Consider the following 15,474-nt stretch of genomic DNA (forward strand, 5'->3'; position numbering starts at 1 on the left):
TTGACAGAGGGATTAGTAGATGTTTGGATGGAGCCACCACCCTCTGGGAACGAATGTTAGTAGCCGTCAGGGAAAGGCATCCCATCAGAGACAGTCTGAAGCCTGTGATGTAGAAGTGGGATACAGCTGAAAAAGGTATCCAGTATTTGAGGGAAATAGCTGTGGTGGGAATGGTGTATGACCCTAATTTTGCTCCTAATGATCCACGCCAAGGTCATGATCTGGAGAGAATGAGGACGACGCCTGATATATGGCAGAAACTCACAAGAACAGCACCAGAAAGATACACCCCTACACCAGCAGCAACGTTTGACGGATACGAGGACCAACAGAGAAGACCCCCAGTTTTGGAATTAATTCTTACACTTCAAAACGATGAACAAGATCTACCCCCAACGCACGCTTCCATTTCAGCCAGCTCAGAATTAGCAAACAGACTGGATGAAGTACAAGAGCAAGTGTCTCTATTGATTAATCGTGACGAACCCGTAGTAGTATCAGAAACGTTTGATGAAGATCAGGATAAGCAAAGGGGCCTAATGAAAGAACTGATCAAGCTAATGAAAATCCACTTAATTAAAGGGGATGGACCCTTCTCCTCACCCGCATCATCAAAAATCTCAGCTACTGAAGGCAAATTCTTTCCTGCTCAAATGAGGAACATTGTAGGATTGCATTGCGTATTGCCTTGTGGCGTCACCTCAGTGACCACAGAGAAGACATGAGGAAGTGGCATGACCACACTACTCCTGTACTGCGAGCACGGGTCAGAGAATTACAGAACTAATCAACCAGCGGTGTAGTTGCTCCAGTTACCACAGGTAATGAATAGAGGGGCCCTGCCCTCAGTCAGGGAGGGAGAGGGATAACAGAGTTTATTGGACTCTGTGTGGATCCGATGGCATGGCACATCAGAACCACAGAAATATAAGGCCCTGGTGGATACCGGTGCACAGTCCACTCCAATGCCCTCGAGTCAGGAAGGGACAGAATCAATCCGTATTTCTGGAGTGGCTGGGGGCTCTCAAGAATTGACTGTGTTGGAGGCCGAAATAAGCCTCACTGGTAAAGGCTGGCAAAAACACCCTATTGTGACTGGCCCAGGGGCTCCATGCACGCTGGGTATCGATTCCCTCAGAAGGGGGCATTTCAAGGATCCCAAGGGGTATCGCTGGGCCTTTGGAATAGCTGCTGTAGATACAGACAACATTCAGCAGCTGTCTGTTTTGCCTGGCCTGTCAGAAGATCCGTCTGTTGTGGGGTTGCTGCGAGTAAAAGAGCAGCAGGTACCGATTGCCACAAAAGCAGTGCACAGATGGCAGCACTGCACCAACAGGGACTCCTTGCTCCCCATTCATAAGTTGATTTGTCAGCTAGAGAGCCAAGGAGTGATCAGCAGAAGCCACTCTCCTTTTAACAGCCCCATATGGCCAGTGCGTAAAGCCAGTGGAGAACGGAGGCTGACGGTAGACTACCGTGGCCTGAATGAAGTCACACCCCCTGCTGCTGTGCCGGACATGTTAGAACTGCAATATGAACTGGAGTCAAAAGCAGCCAAGTGGTATGCCACCAGTGACATTGCTAATGCCTTCTTTTCCATTCCTCTGGCCACAGAATGCAGGCCGCAATTTGCCTTCAGCTGGAGGGGCGCTCAGTCTACTTGGAACCGTTTGCCCCAGGGGTGGAAACAGCCCAACCATTTGCCACGGTTGATCCAAACTGTACTGGAACAGTCAGTGTTCCTGAGCACCTGCAGTACATTGATAGCATCGTTCTGTGGGGTGATACAGCAGAGAATGCTTCTGAGAAAGGAGAGCAAATAACCCAGACCCTTCTGCAAGCTGGTTTTGCTATCAAGCGAAGCAAAGTGAAAGGACCTGCCCAGGAGAGTCGGTTCCTAGGTAGGAAGTGGCAAGATGGGCGCCGTCACATCCCAGCAGATGTGATGGACAAAATCACTGCCGTGTCTCCGCCCATTAGTAAGAAAGGGACACAATCTTTTCTGGGTGTAGTGGGCTTTTGGAGAATGTGCGTTCCAAAGTATAGCCTGTAGGAGAGTGGCTCAGGGAGCAAGGAGTTGTGAGCTTGAGTGCTATGTGCACAACCCAGGCTGTGAGACCTTGAAGCTGTCAAAGCAGGAAGACAAACTGAGGCTTCACTTAAGATAAGGGGGTAGCTAGCCTGGGAAGAGATCAAGACAGTGGAATGCGAAGAACAGTGAAAAATACCGTGTGATGCTTAATGCTGTACCAATAGCTAGCAAGCAAGACGCGTGATTTCTGTGTGCTAACCAATTATAAGTTGCCGTGTGTACCCTGTATTTCTGTGTAAGTATGAGCTGATTCGGGCAATAAAGGATTAGAGGAGTTTCCACCAGTACTTCTGTGAAGACGCGTGGATTCATTCAGGCCGCCTTCCTTGAAGTGGCGCCCGAACAGGGACCCGGGAAAGCCGCACAAGTTGCCACAGCGGTTCGACGTGGAGGCAGCGGGATGCTCGAGAGTTGCCACAGTGGTTTGACATGGAAGGCAAGGAGAATGGGGAAGGTTGCAGCGGGTAAACGCTGTGTGCCGAGACGGTGGTAGCTCAGAGCATCGTGTGCCAGACGCATGGAGACTTGGACCCGCGGTGGGGTGAGTGCCGTGTGCCGGGATGGGTGGCCATTCGGGTAGGAAGATTGCGCAGCTTCCTCCTCGGCCACTTGCTGCTAGCATGGATGTGGAATTTGCAGCAGCACTGACACTGCTTCTCAGTATCCTCGCTAAGCGAGGGGAGACAGTGAAGGACAAAGACCTAGCTAAGCTAGTAACGTGGGCTTGAGAACAGGGGTTCTTGAAGGCTCCTCCGCTCATTTTCGTAGTGGAAGAATAGTGTGAAATTGGGGACTGTATGTTTCACAGAGTCCTTCAGGGCAAGACGAAGCATGCTTCAGCCTCGGTTCTACCTGGCGAATCGTGATTAATACGCTTAAGACAATGAGGGTGGAGGCAAAAGTGGCTGCTGCTGCTACTCAACTTATAGCCACTCCTGCAGCAGTTCCAGCTTCAGCTACCACCAGCGTGTCCACACAGGAGAGAGAACCTACCAGTGCTCCGAGTGTGAGAAGAGCTTCAAAACCTCTTCCTACCTGATGTCCACCAGCGAATCCACACAGGAGAGAGACCCTACCAGTGCTGTGAGTGTGGGAAGAGCTTTAGCGGCAGTTCTAAACTCAACTCCCACAAGCACATCCACAGAGGAGACAGTCCACAATAGTGCCCCGAGTTGGTGCGGAGCTTCACTTTCAGTTCCTGCCTCCTTAGCTACCCGCACACCCTCGCAGGAGACAGAGCCTGCGAGTGCCCCAGAGAGCGTACTCCTTCCCCTGACGGGTGGTGCGGTGCAGCCGGCAGGGAGCGCTCCCTGGAAACAAGATGTGTTCCAGCGTGTGTTAACTGGGAGCTACGCTGTGAGCCCAGCAGGGAAGGGTGCGTGTGGCTGAGAGCAGGGAAATACAAACCCCGTCCGTGTTTGGGTACCCGACCTCGGTTGCAGGACAGCTCCAACCCCTCCTGTTCGCCTCCTTACTCTGGTTATCACTGATGAAAATTCCCTTTTGGAGAATTGCTGTTTGGTGGCATTTCACTGCTGCTACCAAGTCAAGTTACAACAGCTGTAACACAAGGTGCTGGTCACTTTTTAAGAGCCATCTCTTAAGAGCACCGGAGAAGGCATTTTCAAACAGTTGGGAGTCAGGAAGCAGGGCCGAAGTCCAGCTCATCTGAGCAGTTTTTCTTCCTGAGTTTAGGTGGAAAGGCAGGTGAATGGACACTGGCAGCCAGATCAGGCCACAAGGGGGAGCTACAGAAATGCTGTCTACCATTCTGAGGGGAGCTATCAAAACTCAGTTGGAGCTGAAGCTGGGCAGTAACGTGGGAGACAATGGAAGGGCTTCTTCGTGTGACCAGCAAAAGGAAGACCATAGATGACATCGCTTCCTTACTGGATGAGGTTGATCACCTCATAAACTGGGACATAGAACAAGCAGAGTCACACAGTGCACTATTTTTTCACGTCTGTCTTGAACACTGGAGATGGGTGGTGGGACACCTGGAGCTCTGGGTTCAGGCCCACGACTGCACTGATGATAAACTCCCAGTGGGCTGTGGACGTCGGTGGGATTTGCTGCTCCAGTTGCATGCGTGTAGATCTCTGGCCCATGGGGTTTATCCCGGGACCCTGGGAATTGCAAGATGTCCCAGCTGACTGGAAGCTGGAAACAGCTGAGTTTCCAGGCAGGACAAGAAGGAAGACCTTGTCAATTCCAGGCCTGCCAGTCTCCCTTTGGTCCCTGGCAAAATCACAGAGGAGGTCATTGTGAGAGTTACTGAAAAACGCTTCAAAGACAGCACAGTCATTGCTGTCAGTACAGGTTAGGGTTGACTTTCTGGAAAGGAGCTTTGAGGAGAAGGACCTGGATGTGGTGGTGGTCAACAGGTTGGCCATGAGCCAGCAGCGTGCCCTCGTGGCCAAGGGAATCCTGGGGTGCATTAAATGAGTGTGACCATCAGACTGAGGACGGTGATCGTCCCCTTCTGCTCTGCCCTGGTGAGGCCACATCTGGACCACTGTGTTCAGTTCTGGGCTCCTCAGCACATGACAGGCAGGGAACTGCCGGAGAGAGACTAACAGGGGTCTGCAGAGGTGATTGAGGCCGGGAGGAACCCCGTTGCGAGGAAGAGCAACAGGTTTGGGGGAATCAGACATTTCCTGGAGTGGTGAGCATGGGGTGCCCTGATACACTGTGAGATGAGGTCAGTGTGCCCATAGCCATCAGCACACCCTCCACTGCCCCATTCATTGCTCACCTTCTGTACTGCGCAGGGAGTAGAAGAGCCACAGTGCCAGGCAGATGAGCCCCAACACCCAGACCTCCCCGCCCATCAGTAGCTTTGTCTGAGTTTCAGCTGGGATTGAACTTCAGTGTGTCTGGCATGATGTTATGTTTTGGTTCCAGGAGGAAAACAATGTTGCTAAAGTTTGAAGTTGCTGCTCAGCAGTGCTGTCCAGAGCCAAGGCCATGTGCAGCAAAGGAGCCATGCTGGGAGGGAAGAGAATTAGGACAGCTGACTGAAAGTAGCCAAAGGGATATTCCGTGGCATATGAGATCAAGCAGAAGGAGTTCTGAATGGGGTGGGAGTTCATTTTGCTCAGTCCCGCTGCTTGGGGTCTAGCTGGGTGTTGTTCTGGGAGTAGTGAGCAATTGCTTGTGCATCGCTTGTTTTATACATTTGTTGTAATTATTATCCTTTTCTCTGTCTTAGTAAATAGTTTTCTCTCAACCCTCCAGTTCAACTTTGTTTTGTTTGTTATTCTTTCCCCCATCACACTGGGAATAGGGGAGAGTGAGCAAACAGCTGTGTGGTGCTGATCCACCTGCCAGGTTAAACCACCACGGGAGGGTCCCTTGGGAGTCATTCCTGAAGGGTAAAGGTGTCCAGGAAGGCTGGACACATCTCAAGAAGGAATTCTTAAAGGTTGAGGAAGGGGCCATGCCAGTGCACCACAGGATGAGCCAGTGGAGAAGGAGAGCGTTGTGGCTGATGAGGGAACTTTTGCTGAGACTCCGGGAGAAAAAGAGAGTTTATGTCCCAAGAAAGAAGTGAAGGGCAGAGCCAGAGCTCACCGGTCCTTTCCCAGGGGATCCATCGCTGGGTCAGGCCAGGACTCAGCTGTTCCCATACAGGCAGCGATGCCATGGGGCAGCTGTGCCACGACCTGTCTGGGGAGTAGAAAATGTTCCCATGCGCTGCAGGAAGAGGGGGAGCGGCTGTGGTTTTCTAAGTTCTCTCCTCCTCCCCAGCCGTGGTTCTGCCCATAGCAGTGGTTGGTGCACTCAGTGTGGGGGGGCAATTGCAGTACACAGCCCAACCCACACAGCCAAGCTTGGCTCTGAGTCTTCAGCTGAAAACCAGAACCCACACCCGTTGGTGATACCCAAGCAATGTATCAGGATGGTATCTCTGATCAAAGCAGGTTTTATTCCCATTGCAATGCCGGCTGTCCCGCATGCAGCAGCACACACAGAAAGCAGCGTTACGTCTTTTATACCCTGTTACCCAACGTTGATTTCTTCCTCCCATGGGTCCTCATTGGCTGAGTGCTTCAGGTTCACAAATCTTCCCGATGCTCAGCTGAACGCATCCATACCTGCTGAGCACAAATCGTTGCTATCTGAACATGGATGCTGCTCATTGTTTTGCTTCTCCTCCTGCCATTCTCTATCTGTCTTGTCTGTCCAGCACCAGCAATTAGCAGTCTTCCAACATAACGAGCCCATTGATATCCCTGTCACAGTGTTTGGGAGTGGGATGTGCAACCTGTCTGTACCTCCAGGCACAGAGCTATTCCACATGGCTGCACAGAGCGGAGCTGCAGTCTCTGTACCAATAAATGACCCCATCCACCTCATCTCGGTGACCATCAATTACTGCACCTCTCTGCTGAGCGTGCACAGACTGTCAGAGAGCACTGGTGAAGGGAAAAGGCCTCTCTGAAAAGAACTATCAGTAAAATATTTATGCTGTTAGTTGTAATGCAGAAACAGCATCCCATTCCCACAGTACCAAAGTGCCCCGCAATTCCACATTGGCAGAAGAGGACAAAAGAAGGGCCGTCCAGCCGAGAGAATGCAGCATATGTAGGTTCTGCCCGCGCCCCTTTCCTCAACAAACCATCCGTTTGGCTTTCGTCACTCTCTCCAACCACTGATTGTCGTTATCGTTTAATTACCTCTGAGCCTTCCGCTGTGATTGCAGACACGCTTGGGAAGTGGGCAGTGCTTCCAAAGCCCCGAGGATTCTCACAGAGCAACACAGCTCATTTCTTAGGAGGCTGGATTATAAATGCAAATACTCTCTGGCCACAGGAGCCAGGCAATGGGAACCTGGCAGCATACGACACTGAAATGCATACCGATTGGGTGCAGATGGCTTTCCAAGGCTGTGTTTCTGCATTGGATATGGAAAAGGGGGACCTGGCCTGAAGAAGCAGAGCACCATGTCTGTATTCTGTAACTGGTCCTTAGAAACAGCTGGTATGAAAAGGTAGAAATACCACAGATGTGAGTGGCATGCTTTGGAAATGGAGTTGCTGAATGATGGGATTAATTCTCACTTGCAGAACTGCAATAGTTTGTAAACGTTGTGAATAGTGTGGGTATTATTATGGGCTGGGAAGGCTGTTGTAAGGCTGTTGTGTTAGGATAAGAGAGCCTCAGCAGAAGAAAAGTAGAGATAACAAGCATGAGAGAAGCCAAGGCCTGCACACAGGGCCGGGTGGTCTCACTGTGTGGGAGGGAACGGATGGCTGCCAGGAGGGTCCTCCGTGTCGCTGTAGTACCTTCTTGGCTACCAAGAGAAGCCTGCGGGCCACCATGAGGGGGCTGTGAGGTGCCACGGAGCCTCCGCTCGGTCTCCTCCTGTCTGGGCAGAACAACCCACAGAGCTCAGGTGCTGCTCATAACCGCTGCCCTCGGGACCATTCCCCATTGTGGCAGCTGCACTGTGGAAGCTCTCTCATAGATTACTCTCCATCTGTGGAGGAGTTGCAGTGGGGACACGGCTCAGGGGCACGGAGGGTTGGGGATCAGTGGTGATCCTTTCCACCCTGGGGGTCTCTGTGCCTATCTACACACAAGCCATCCTTGGTGGGAGGAGTGTTCCATGTGCCCGACACTGGGGCTGTTCCCATTGCTTTCCGCAGCTGCGCTGTAATAGACAACTTCCCTTCCCTTCCCTTCCCTTCCCTTCCCTTCCCTTCCCTTCCCTTCCCTTCCCTTCCCTTCCCTTCCCTTCCCTTCCCTTCCCTTCCCTTCCCTTCCCTTCCCTTCCCTTCCCTTCCCTTCCCTTCCCTTCCCTTCCCTTCCCTTCCCTTCCCTTCCCTTCCCTTCCCTTCCCTTCCCTTCCCTTCCCTTCCCTTCCCTTCCCTTCCCTTCCCTTCCCTTCCCTTCCCTTCCCTTCCCTTCCCTTCCCTTCCCTTTTCCTCCCCACCCCTTCACCATTCGGTAGCGAGATCTGCCTGGCACCCGGTGACGTCGCCCGCGCTCCCGAACTCCATTGGCCGAAAGGGGCGGAGGCACCAATGGGGACGCGGAGAGGAGCCTGGGGTGTCCGCGGAGTGGAGGGGCGCCGAGCGGTGCGATGGCTCCGAGCGAGGTGGTGGTGCTGGGGCTGCTGCTGGGCGCCCTGGGCATGGTGGCGTGTGGTGTGTACTGCGGGATCGGTCTGCCCCCGACGCCGGGGCTGCGTCCGCGGGACCCCCACCCGCGGCTCACGGCTCCGACGCCGTCTGTCCCCGCAGGGTCGCACTCTATGCGCTACTTCAAGACCAGGATGACGGATCCCGGCCCCGGGATGCCGCAGTTCGTGATCGTCGGGTACGTGGATGGCGAACTCTTCGGGAAGTACGACAGTAACAGCCGATGGGTGCACCCCATCGCAGAGATGCTGCCGCAGGAGGACCGGGAGCACTGGGACACACAGACCCAGAAGGCGCGCGACGTTGAGCTGGTTTTCTGCGGGTTCCTGGGCAGGCTGCAGGTGCACTACAACAAAAGTGGAGGTAAGCGCGGTGGAAAGGTGCAGTGTGATGTTGCTGGGATGGGGACTCCGTGTGGCAGGGGATCCATGAGGCGTCCGCCAGCCCCACTGAACTCTGGCCTTACCCCACACCCGGATGTGCTGGGCTGTCCATGTGTGGTGGCACTGTCCCTGGGCTTCTCCGTACTTGAACCCACCCACCCCATCCCAGCACACCCCACAGCCCAAGAAGCCCTTCAGCCCCTGCCCTGGCTGTGCCTCAGGGTCTCACACGCTGCAGAAGATGTTTGGCTGTGACATCCTGGAGGACGGCAGCATCCGAGGGTACGATCAGTATGCATTTGATGGGAGGGACTTCCTCGCCTTTGATATGGACACAATGACGTTCACTGCGGCAGACCCAGTGGCAGAAATCACCAAGAGGAGATGGGAGGAGGAAGGGACGTATGCTGAGAGATGGAAGCATGAGCTGGGGACTGTCTGCGTTCAGAACTTGAGGAGATACCTGGAGCATGGGAAGGCAGCACTGAAAAGGAGAGGTGAAGATGGGAGGGGGACGTGGGGCTGGGCTGGGTATGAGGCAGGGGCTCAGTGTGGGGTGCTCAGCCCGGTCCACAACGTCACTCATCTGCAGAGCGGCCCAAGGTGCGAGTGTGGGGGAAGGAGACCGACGGGATCCTGACTTTATCCTGCCGCGCTTATGGCTTCTACCCGCGGCCCATCGCCATCAGCTGGATGAAGGACGGCATGGTTCGGGACCAGGAGACCCACTGGGGGGGCATCATGCCCAATAGGGATGGCACCTACTATGCCTCGGCTGTCATCAATGTGCTGCCAGAGGATGGGGACAAGTACCAGTGCCGTGTGGAGCATGCCAGCCTGCCCCAGCCCGGCCTCTTTTTGTGGGGTGAGCCTGGCAGCGTGGTGTGTGGGGCTGGGGGGTTTTGGGGCCACCCCTTCCTTTCCTGACAACACCGCTCTCCCCCAGAACCGCTGCCCAACCTGATCCCCATTGTGGCCGGGGCGGTCGTTGCCATTGTGGCTGTCATCGCTGCTGTCGTTGGATTGGTGGTGTGGAAGAGCAAGTCAGGTAAAGGCAGAGGGCTGTGGGGGAATGCAGGGGCTGCAGGGCCCTGGACCCCCTTCGGAGTGCCTGTGCTCTGACATGAGCCCAATGCTGGCACTTCCTTCTGTCTGCAGGGTAGGAGAAGAAGGGTTATGAAGCAGCGCCAGGTGAGTGCCAAGGGCAGCGCTTTACCCTGCCAGTGCTTGGGGTCAGGGCACTCTGGGGCCCCTCGTTGCTTTTGGGGTCACAGTGGTGGTGGTGGCATGATGCTCCGTGCCCCACAGCGAGCACAGAGCCAGGGCTCACGGCTCACCCTCCCTTGCAGGCCACGATGGGGTATCCAGTGGCTCGGCCACAGGTATAGTGTGGAATGGGCTCAGGAGGGATCTCTGTGGTTGGAGTGGTCCCACTTCCCTGTTGGACTCACGTCCGGGACAATACTGGGTCCAGCACTCCCTGGAGAACCCCCAGGGTGGTGAGTCGGGACAGGGACGTGGCCCACATGATACCATCTCTTCTCACCCCCACAGGAAGTGAACTTTCCATCTGAGTGCTGTGCTACTTCAGCCAGCCCTGCATGCATGTGTTTGGAGTTTGTGGGTGTGTGTATCTGTGTTTGCTCAACTTCCTGCATCTCCTCGGGCTGACGCAGTGTGTGCTCCCCTGCTCACACACTGTTTCCAACAGTTAGCACATGGGTTCTGCCCTGTGCTAGGCGCTCTCCTACCATGTAGGATTATCTTACCTGGTGCCTGTGCCAATTGTACCCAGGTCGGAATGCCCCAGTCTCAACTTTGTTCAGCTGCTTTCTTTGTGAAAAGCAGCTCTCAGCGCTGTGCTCATTGTAGTCAGCCATTAGCTTCAAAACCTTGTTGGGCAGCTCATGCCTTGTATGGATGCTGCTGACCAGGCTTTGAGCCAAGCTGGCATGGTTTTGTAATTTTGCCATTGGTATTCCACATCATAGCATCATGGACAGCCCGGGTAATTACAGGGTTAATAGTCCGGTTCTGTGGACTGACAACGATCCAGATACCTGCTTCTCGAAAGAGAAGAAGAACTGTGTATCCCAGAGGACCTCACGGTCAGAGAGGGAAGATACGGCACTGAAATCACGGGATATGAGTTCCGTGATCAGGCTCACACTCTCTCTCCGGCAGCCACGCAGAGTGCTGGGTGTGCTTCCGAGCTGTGCACCTTCATTCAAGCAGACCTTTCGGTTTTGGAAGCTTTCTCTTATTTTATATTATTTATAACCCGTACTTTCAATTCGATTGTATTATATTGTGTTATCTTGCATTCCAATATCACGGTTAGTAAAATAAGTTTTCCACCTTAGATTGTTGCCACTGCTCTGTTCTTTTTCCCTCTATGAGCCCAGCTCCCATTCCCCTGCCCCTGTCCCTTTTCCTTTCCCATTCTTGGGTGCCAGGGGGCCCACGGGCCCACTGCCGCCCCGTCATGGGCATAGATTGATCTAGATTGAGCTAGATAACCCCGTGACAGCTTTTGGTGGAGAATGCGGGCAATCTGAAGCTTTTAACGCTAACAGAGAAAAGAAAGGATTTCTTTAAGCCGGAGACTGCCAGACTGCAAGGCAGTGCTAGTGTGACCTTCATAGATGAGATTATAGTCTGGGCAGTCTGCCGAACTCCGGACACTGTACCCAGTAGTTGTTGTTGTTGTTGTTTTTCCCCCATTTTAGCAGCTACCAGCTATGGGTCTGCTCTTTATTGCAGGAGCGTTGTATAAGGGATGAAGGACAATCATGATCTTGGGAAATTATTGGCCTATAATTAACATCATGATTTCGTGCTGTGGAATTGTGTTCATATATAACCAAATAAGGGCCCTGATGGAGACACCTGCCTGGTACCTTTATGCAATGTGGTATCATTTTAAGTTTGACACTTTCAAACCAGTTTCCAGCCTTCCTTCTCAGTTTGTCACACGTTTTTTCAACTGCCGATCTGGAGCTCATACTCACGTGCACGTTTTCAATCTCCTGGAATGTATTCTTCTCCATTTGTGTTATGTGGAAGAAGTCTCCTCCAAAACCAGAGAATGCTGACTGGCAGGGAATATGGAGAGGTTTAGGAGAAATCTTAGAAGCGTGGGGACCCACAATGTCATGGCACTCCACTCTTGAACACCTGTGGGATCCCAGGAAACGAAGCCAGTATTTGAGTCAGGGATGGTGCGGCTCAGATAGATCGAAGGAGGTACGGCTTATTTGGGGCTTGGCTTGTGCTTACCGTGCTCTATGTAATACTATTCTGGAGAGAGAGAGTTTCCAAGCAGAGGTTGAAGCCAAAGGGGGAAATCTCCAAGTCAAATCTGATCAGTCACAGGAGACACCAGTAGCAGTGTCAGCTGCCCCTGTGGAAGGCAAGAAATGGAAGTGGGTGTCCACGCGTCTGGAATGGAAAAAAGAAGCAGCAGCAGCGGAGGAGGAGGTAGAGGAAGATCCAGGCCAGGGGGCCTCCTCAGAGCCACGAAAGGCAAAAGCAAAAACCAAGAGACACGGAGAGGCGAGTGATGAAGAGGAAGTCTCTATTTCTGTTTGCCGACCTCTGAAGATGACTGAAATCCAAGGCTCAAGGAAAGAGTTTACACGGCATCCGAACAAAACCCTTGTCACCTGGTTGCTTCGCTGTTGGGACGGCGGGGCCAGTAGCTTGTCTCTGGATGGTAACGAAGCCCGCCAACTAGGAGGCATTGCCAAAGACTCATCTATTGACAGAGGGATTAGTAGATGTTTGGATGGAGCCACCACCCTCTGGGAACGAATGTTAGTAGCCGTCAGGGAAAGACATCCCATCAGAGACAGTCTGAAGCCTGTGATGTAGAAGTGGGATACAGCTGAAAAAGGTATCCAGTATTTGAGGGAAATAGCTGTGGTGGGAATAGTGTATGACCCTAATTTTGCTCCTAATGATCCACGCCAAGGTCATGATCTGGAGAGAGTGAGGACGACGCCTGATATATGGCAGAAACTCACAAGAACAGCACCAGAAAGATACACCACTACACCAGCAGCAACGTTTGACAGATACGAGGACCAACAGAGAAGACCCCCAGTTTTGGAATTAATTCTTACACTTCAAAATGATGAACAAGATCTACCCCCAACGCACGCTTCCATTTCAGCCATCTCAGAATGAGCAAACAGACTGGATGAAGTACAAGAGCAAGTGTCTCTGTTGATTAATCGTGACGAACCCGTAGTAGTATCAGAAACGTTTGATGAAGATCAGGATAAGCAAAGGGGCCTAATGAAAGAACTGATCAAGCTAATGAAAATCCACTTAATTAAAGGGGATGGACCCTTCTCCTCACCCGCATCATCAAAAATCTCGGCTACTGAAGGCAAATTCTTTCCTGCTCAAATGAGGAACATTGTAGGATTGCATTGTGGATTGCCTTGTGGCGTCACCTCAGTGACCACAGAGAAGACATGAGGAAGTGGCATGACCACACTACTCCTGTACTGCGAGCGCGGGTCAGAGAATTACAGAACTAATCAACCAGTGGTGTAGTTGCTCCAGTTACCACAGGTAATGAATAGAGGGGCCCTGCCCTCAGTCAGGGAGGGAGAGGGATAACAGAGTTTATTGGACTGCGCAGATCCGATGGCCTGGCACATCAGAACCACAGAAATATAAGGCTCTGGTGGATACCGGTGCACAGTCCACTCCAATGCCCTCAAGTCATGAAGGACAGAATCAATCCGTATTTCTGGAGTGACTGGGGGCTCTCAAGAACTGACTGTGTTGGAGGCCGAAATAAGCCTCACTGGTAAAGACTGGCAAAAACACCCTATTGTGACTGGCCCAGGGGCTCCATGCACGCTGGGTATCAATTCCCTCAGAAGGGGGCATTTCAAGGATCCCAAGGGGTATCGATGGGCCTTTGGAATAGCTGCTGTAGATACAGACAACATTCAGCAGCTGTCTGTTTTGCCTGGCCTGTCAGAAGATCCGTCTGTTGTGGGGTTGCTGCGAGTAAATGAGCAGCAGGTACCGATTGCCACAAAAGCAGTGCACAGATGGCAGCACTGCACCAACAGGGACTCCTTGCTCCGCATTCATAAGTTGATTTGTCAGCTAGAGAGCCAAGGAGTGATCAGCAGAAGCCACTCTCCTTTTAACAGCCCCATATGGCCAGTGCGTAAAGCCAGTGGAGAACGGAGGCTGACGGTAGACTACCGTGGCCTGAATGAAGTCACACCCCCACTGAGTGCTGCTGTGCCGGACATGTTAGAACTGCAATATGAACTGGAGTCAAAAGCAGCCAAGTGGTATATGCCACCAGTGACATCGCTAATGCCTTCTTTTCCATTCCTCTGGCCACAGAATGCAGGCCGCAATTTGCCTTCAGCTGGAGGGGCGCTCAGTCTACTTCGAACCGTTTGCCCCAGGGGTGGAAACACAGCCCAACCATTTGCCATGGGTTAATCCAAACTGTACTGGAACAGGGCAGTGCTCCTGAGCACCTGCAGTACATTGATAGCATCATTCTGTGGGGTGATACAGCAGAGAACGTTTTTGAGAAAGGAGAGCAAATAAGCCAGACCCTTCTGCAAGCTGGTTTTGCTATCAAGCGAAGCAAAGTGAAAGGACCTGCGCAGGAGAGTCGGTTCCTAGGTAGAAAGTGGCAAGATGGGCGCCGTCACATCCCAGCAGATGTGATGGACAAAATCACTGCCGTGTCTCCGCCCATTAGTAAGAAAGAGACACAATCTTTTCTGGGTGTGGTGGGCTTTTGGAGAATGCGCGTTCCAAACTATAGCCTGTAGGAGCGTGGCTCAGGGAGCAAGCAGTTGTGAGCTTGAGTGCTATGTGCATAACCCAGTCTGTGAGACCTTGAAGCTGTCAAAGCAGGAAGACAAACTGAGGCTTCACTTAAGATAAGGGGGTAGCTAGCCTGGGAAGAGATCAAGACAGTGGAATGTGAAGAACAGTGAAAAGTACCGTGTGATGATGAATGCTGTACCAATAGCTAGCAAGCAAGACGCGTGATTTCTGTGTGCTAACCAATTATAAGTTGCCGTGTGTACCCTGTATTTCTGTATAAGTATGAGCTGATTCGGGCAATAAAGGATTAGAGGAGTTTCCACCAGTACTTCTGTGAAGACGCGTGGATTCATTCAGGCCGCCTTCCTTGAAGTGGCGCCCGAACAGGGACCCGGGAAAGCCGCACAAGTTGCCACAGCGGTTCGACGTGGAGGCAGCGGGATGCTCGAGAGTTGCCACAGTGGTTTGACACGGAAGGCAACGAGAGCAGGGAAGGATGCAGCGGGTAAGCTCCATGCCGAGAAGGCGGCAGCTCAGAGCGTTGTGTGCCAGACACACGTCGAATTTGACCCGCGGTGGGGTGAGTGCCGTGTGCCAGGATGGGCGGCCACTCGGGTAGGAAGATTGCGCAGCTTCCTCCTCCGCCACTTGCTGCTAGCATGGATGTGGAATTTGCAGCAGCACTGACACTGCTTCTCAGTATCCTCGCTAAGCGAGGGGAGACAGTGAAGGACAAAGACCTAGCTAAGCTTATAACGTGGGCTCAGAACAGGGGTTCTTGAAGGCTCCTCCGCTCATTTTCATAGTGGAAGAAGTTGCGAAATTGGGGACTGTATGTGGGACGGAGTCCTTCAGGGCAAGACGAAGGATGCTCCAGCCCTAGGCTCTCCCTGGCGAATCGTGATTAATATGCTTAAGACTATGAGGGTGGAGGCAAAAGTGGCTGCTGCTGCTACTCCTGTGGCAGTTCTGGCTTCAGCTACCACCAGCGTGTCCACACAGGAGAGAGACCCTACGAGTGCTCTGAGTGTGA

The 15,474-nt window shown here is 52.7% G+C and overlaps 2 protein-coding genes across 5 annotated transcripts in view; both read left to right on the forward strand.

The window, feature by feature from the left end:
* Positions 1–15,474, forward strand: part of LOC124417251 (C-type lectin domain family 2 member E-like) — a 63,500-nt gene that overhangs the window by 31,021 nt on the left and 17,005 nt on the right. The window lies entirely within an intron of this gene.
* On the forward strand, positions 8,063–14,614 carry MHCY14 (major histocompatibility complex Y, class I heavy chain 14). Of its 4 annotated transcripts, XR_005840165.2 has the most exons (8): positions 8,064–8,244; positions 8,341–8,601; positions 8,843–9,118; positions 9,214–9,486; positions 9,568–9,669; positions 9,780–9,812; positions 9,971–10,003; positions 10,176–14,614. XR_005840165.2 is itself a non-coding variant. In XM_040648555.2 (7 exons), the coding sequence occupies exons 1-6, from the start codon at positions 8,181–8,183 to the stop codon at positions 9,782–9,784; spliced, it is 981 nt and encodes a 326-aa protein (XP_040504489.1). In that variant the 5' UTR covers positions 8,063–8,180; the 3' UTR covers positions 9,785–9,812; positions 10,176–14,614. The 4 variants fall into 4 exon arrangements, 3 of the variants coding, with proteins under 3 accessions (XP_040504489.1, XP_046757381.1, NP_001380674.2); XM_040648555.2 differs by lacking the exon at positions 9,971–10,003 and having other exon boundaries at positions 8,063–8,244; XM_046901425.1 differs by having other exon boundaries at positions 9,971–14,614.

The sequence above is a fragment of the Gallus gallus genome, chromosome 16 (assembly GCF_016699485.2).
Source record: "Gallus gallus isolate bGalGal1 chromosome 16, bGalGal1.mat.broiler.GRCg7b, whole genome shotgun sequence".
NCBI classification, from domain to species: domain Eukaryota; kingdom Metazoa; phylum Chordata; class Aves; order Galliformes; family Phasianidae; genus Gallus; species Gallus gallus.

Coding starts and splice junctions, on each gene's coding strand:
- MHCY14 (XM_040648555.2), top strand. CDS start 8,181: ATGGCTCCGAGCGAGGTGGTGGTGCTGGGGCTGCTGCTGGGCGCCCTG. Junction 8,245..8,340: donor CCTGGGCATGGTGGCGTGTG/GTGTGTACTGCG, acceptor CTGTCCCCGCAG/GGTCGCACTCTATGCGCTAC. Junction 9,487..9,567: donor GCCCGGCCTCTTTTTGTGGG/GTGAGCCTGGCA, acceptor GCTCTCCCCCAG/AACCGCTGCCCAACCTGATC.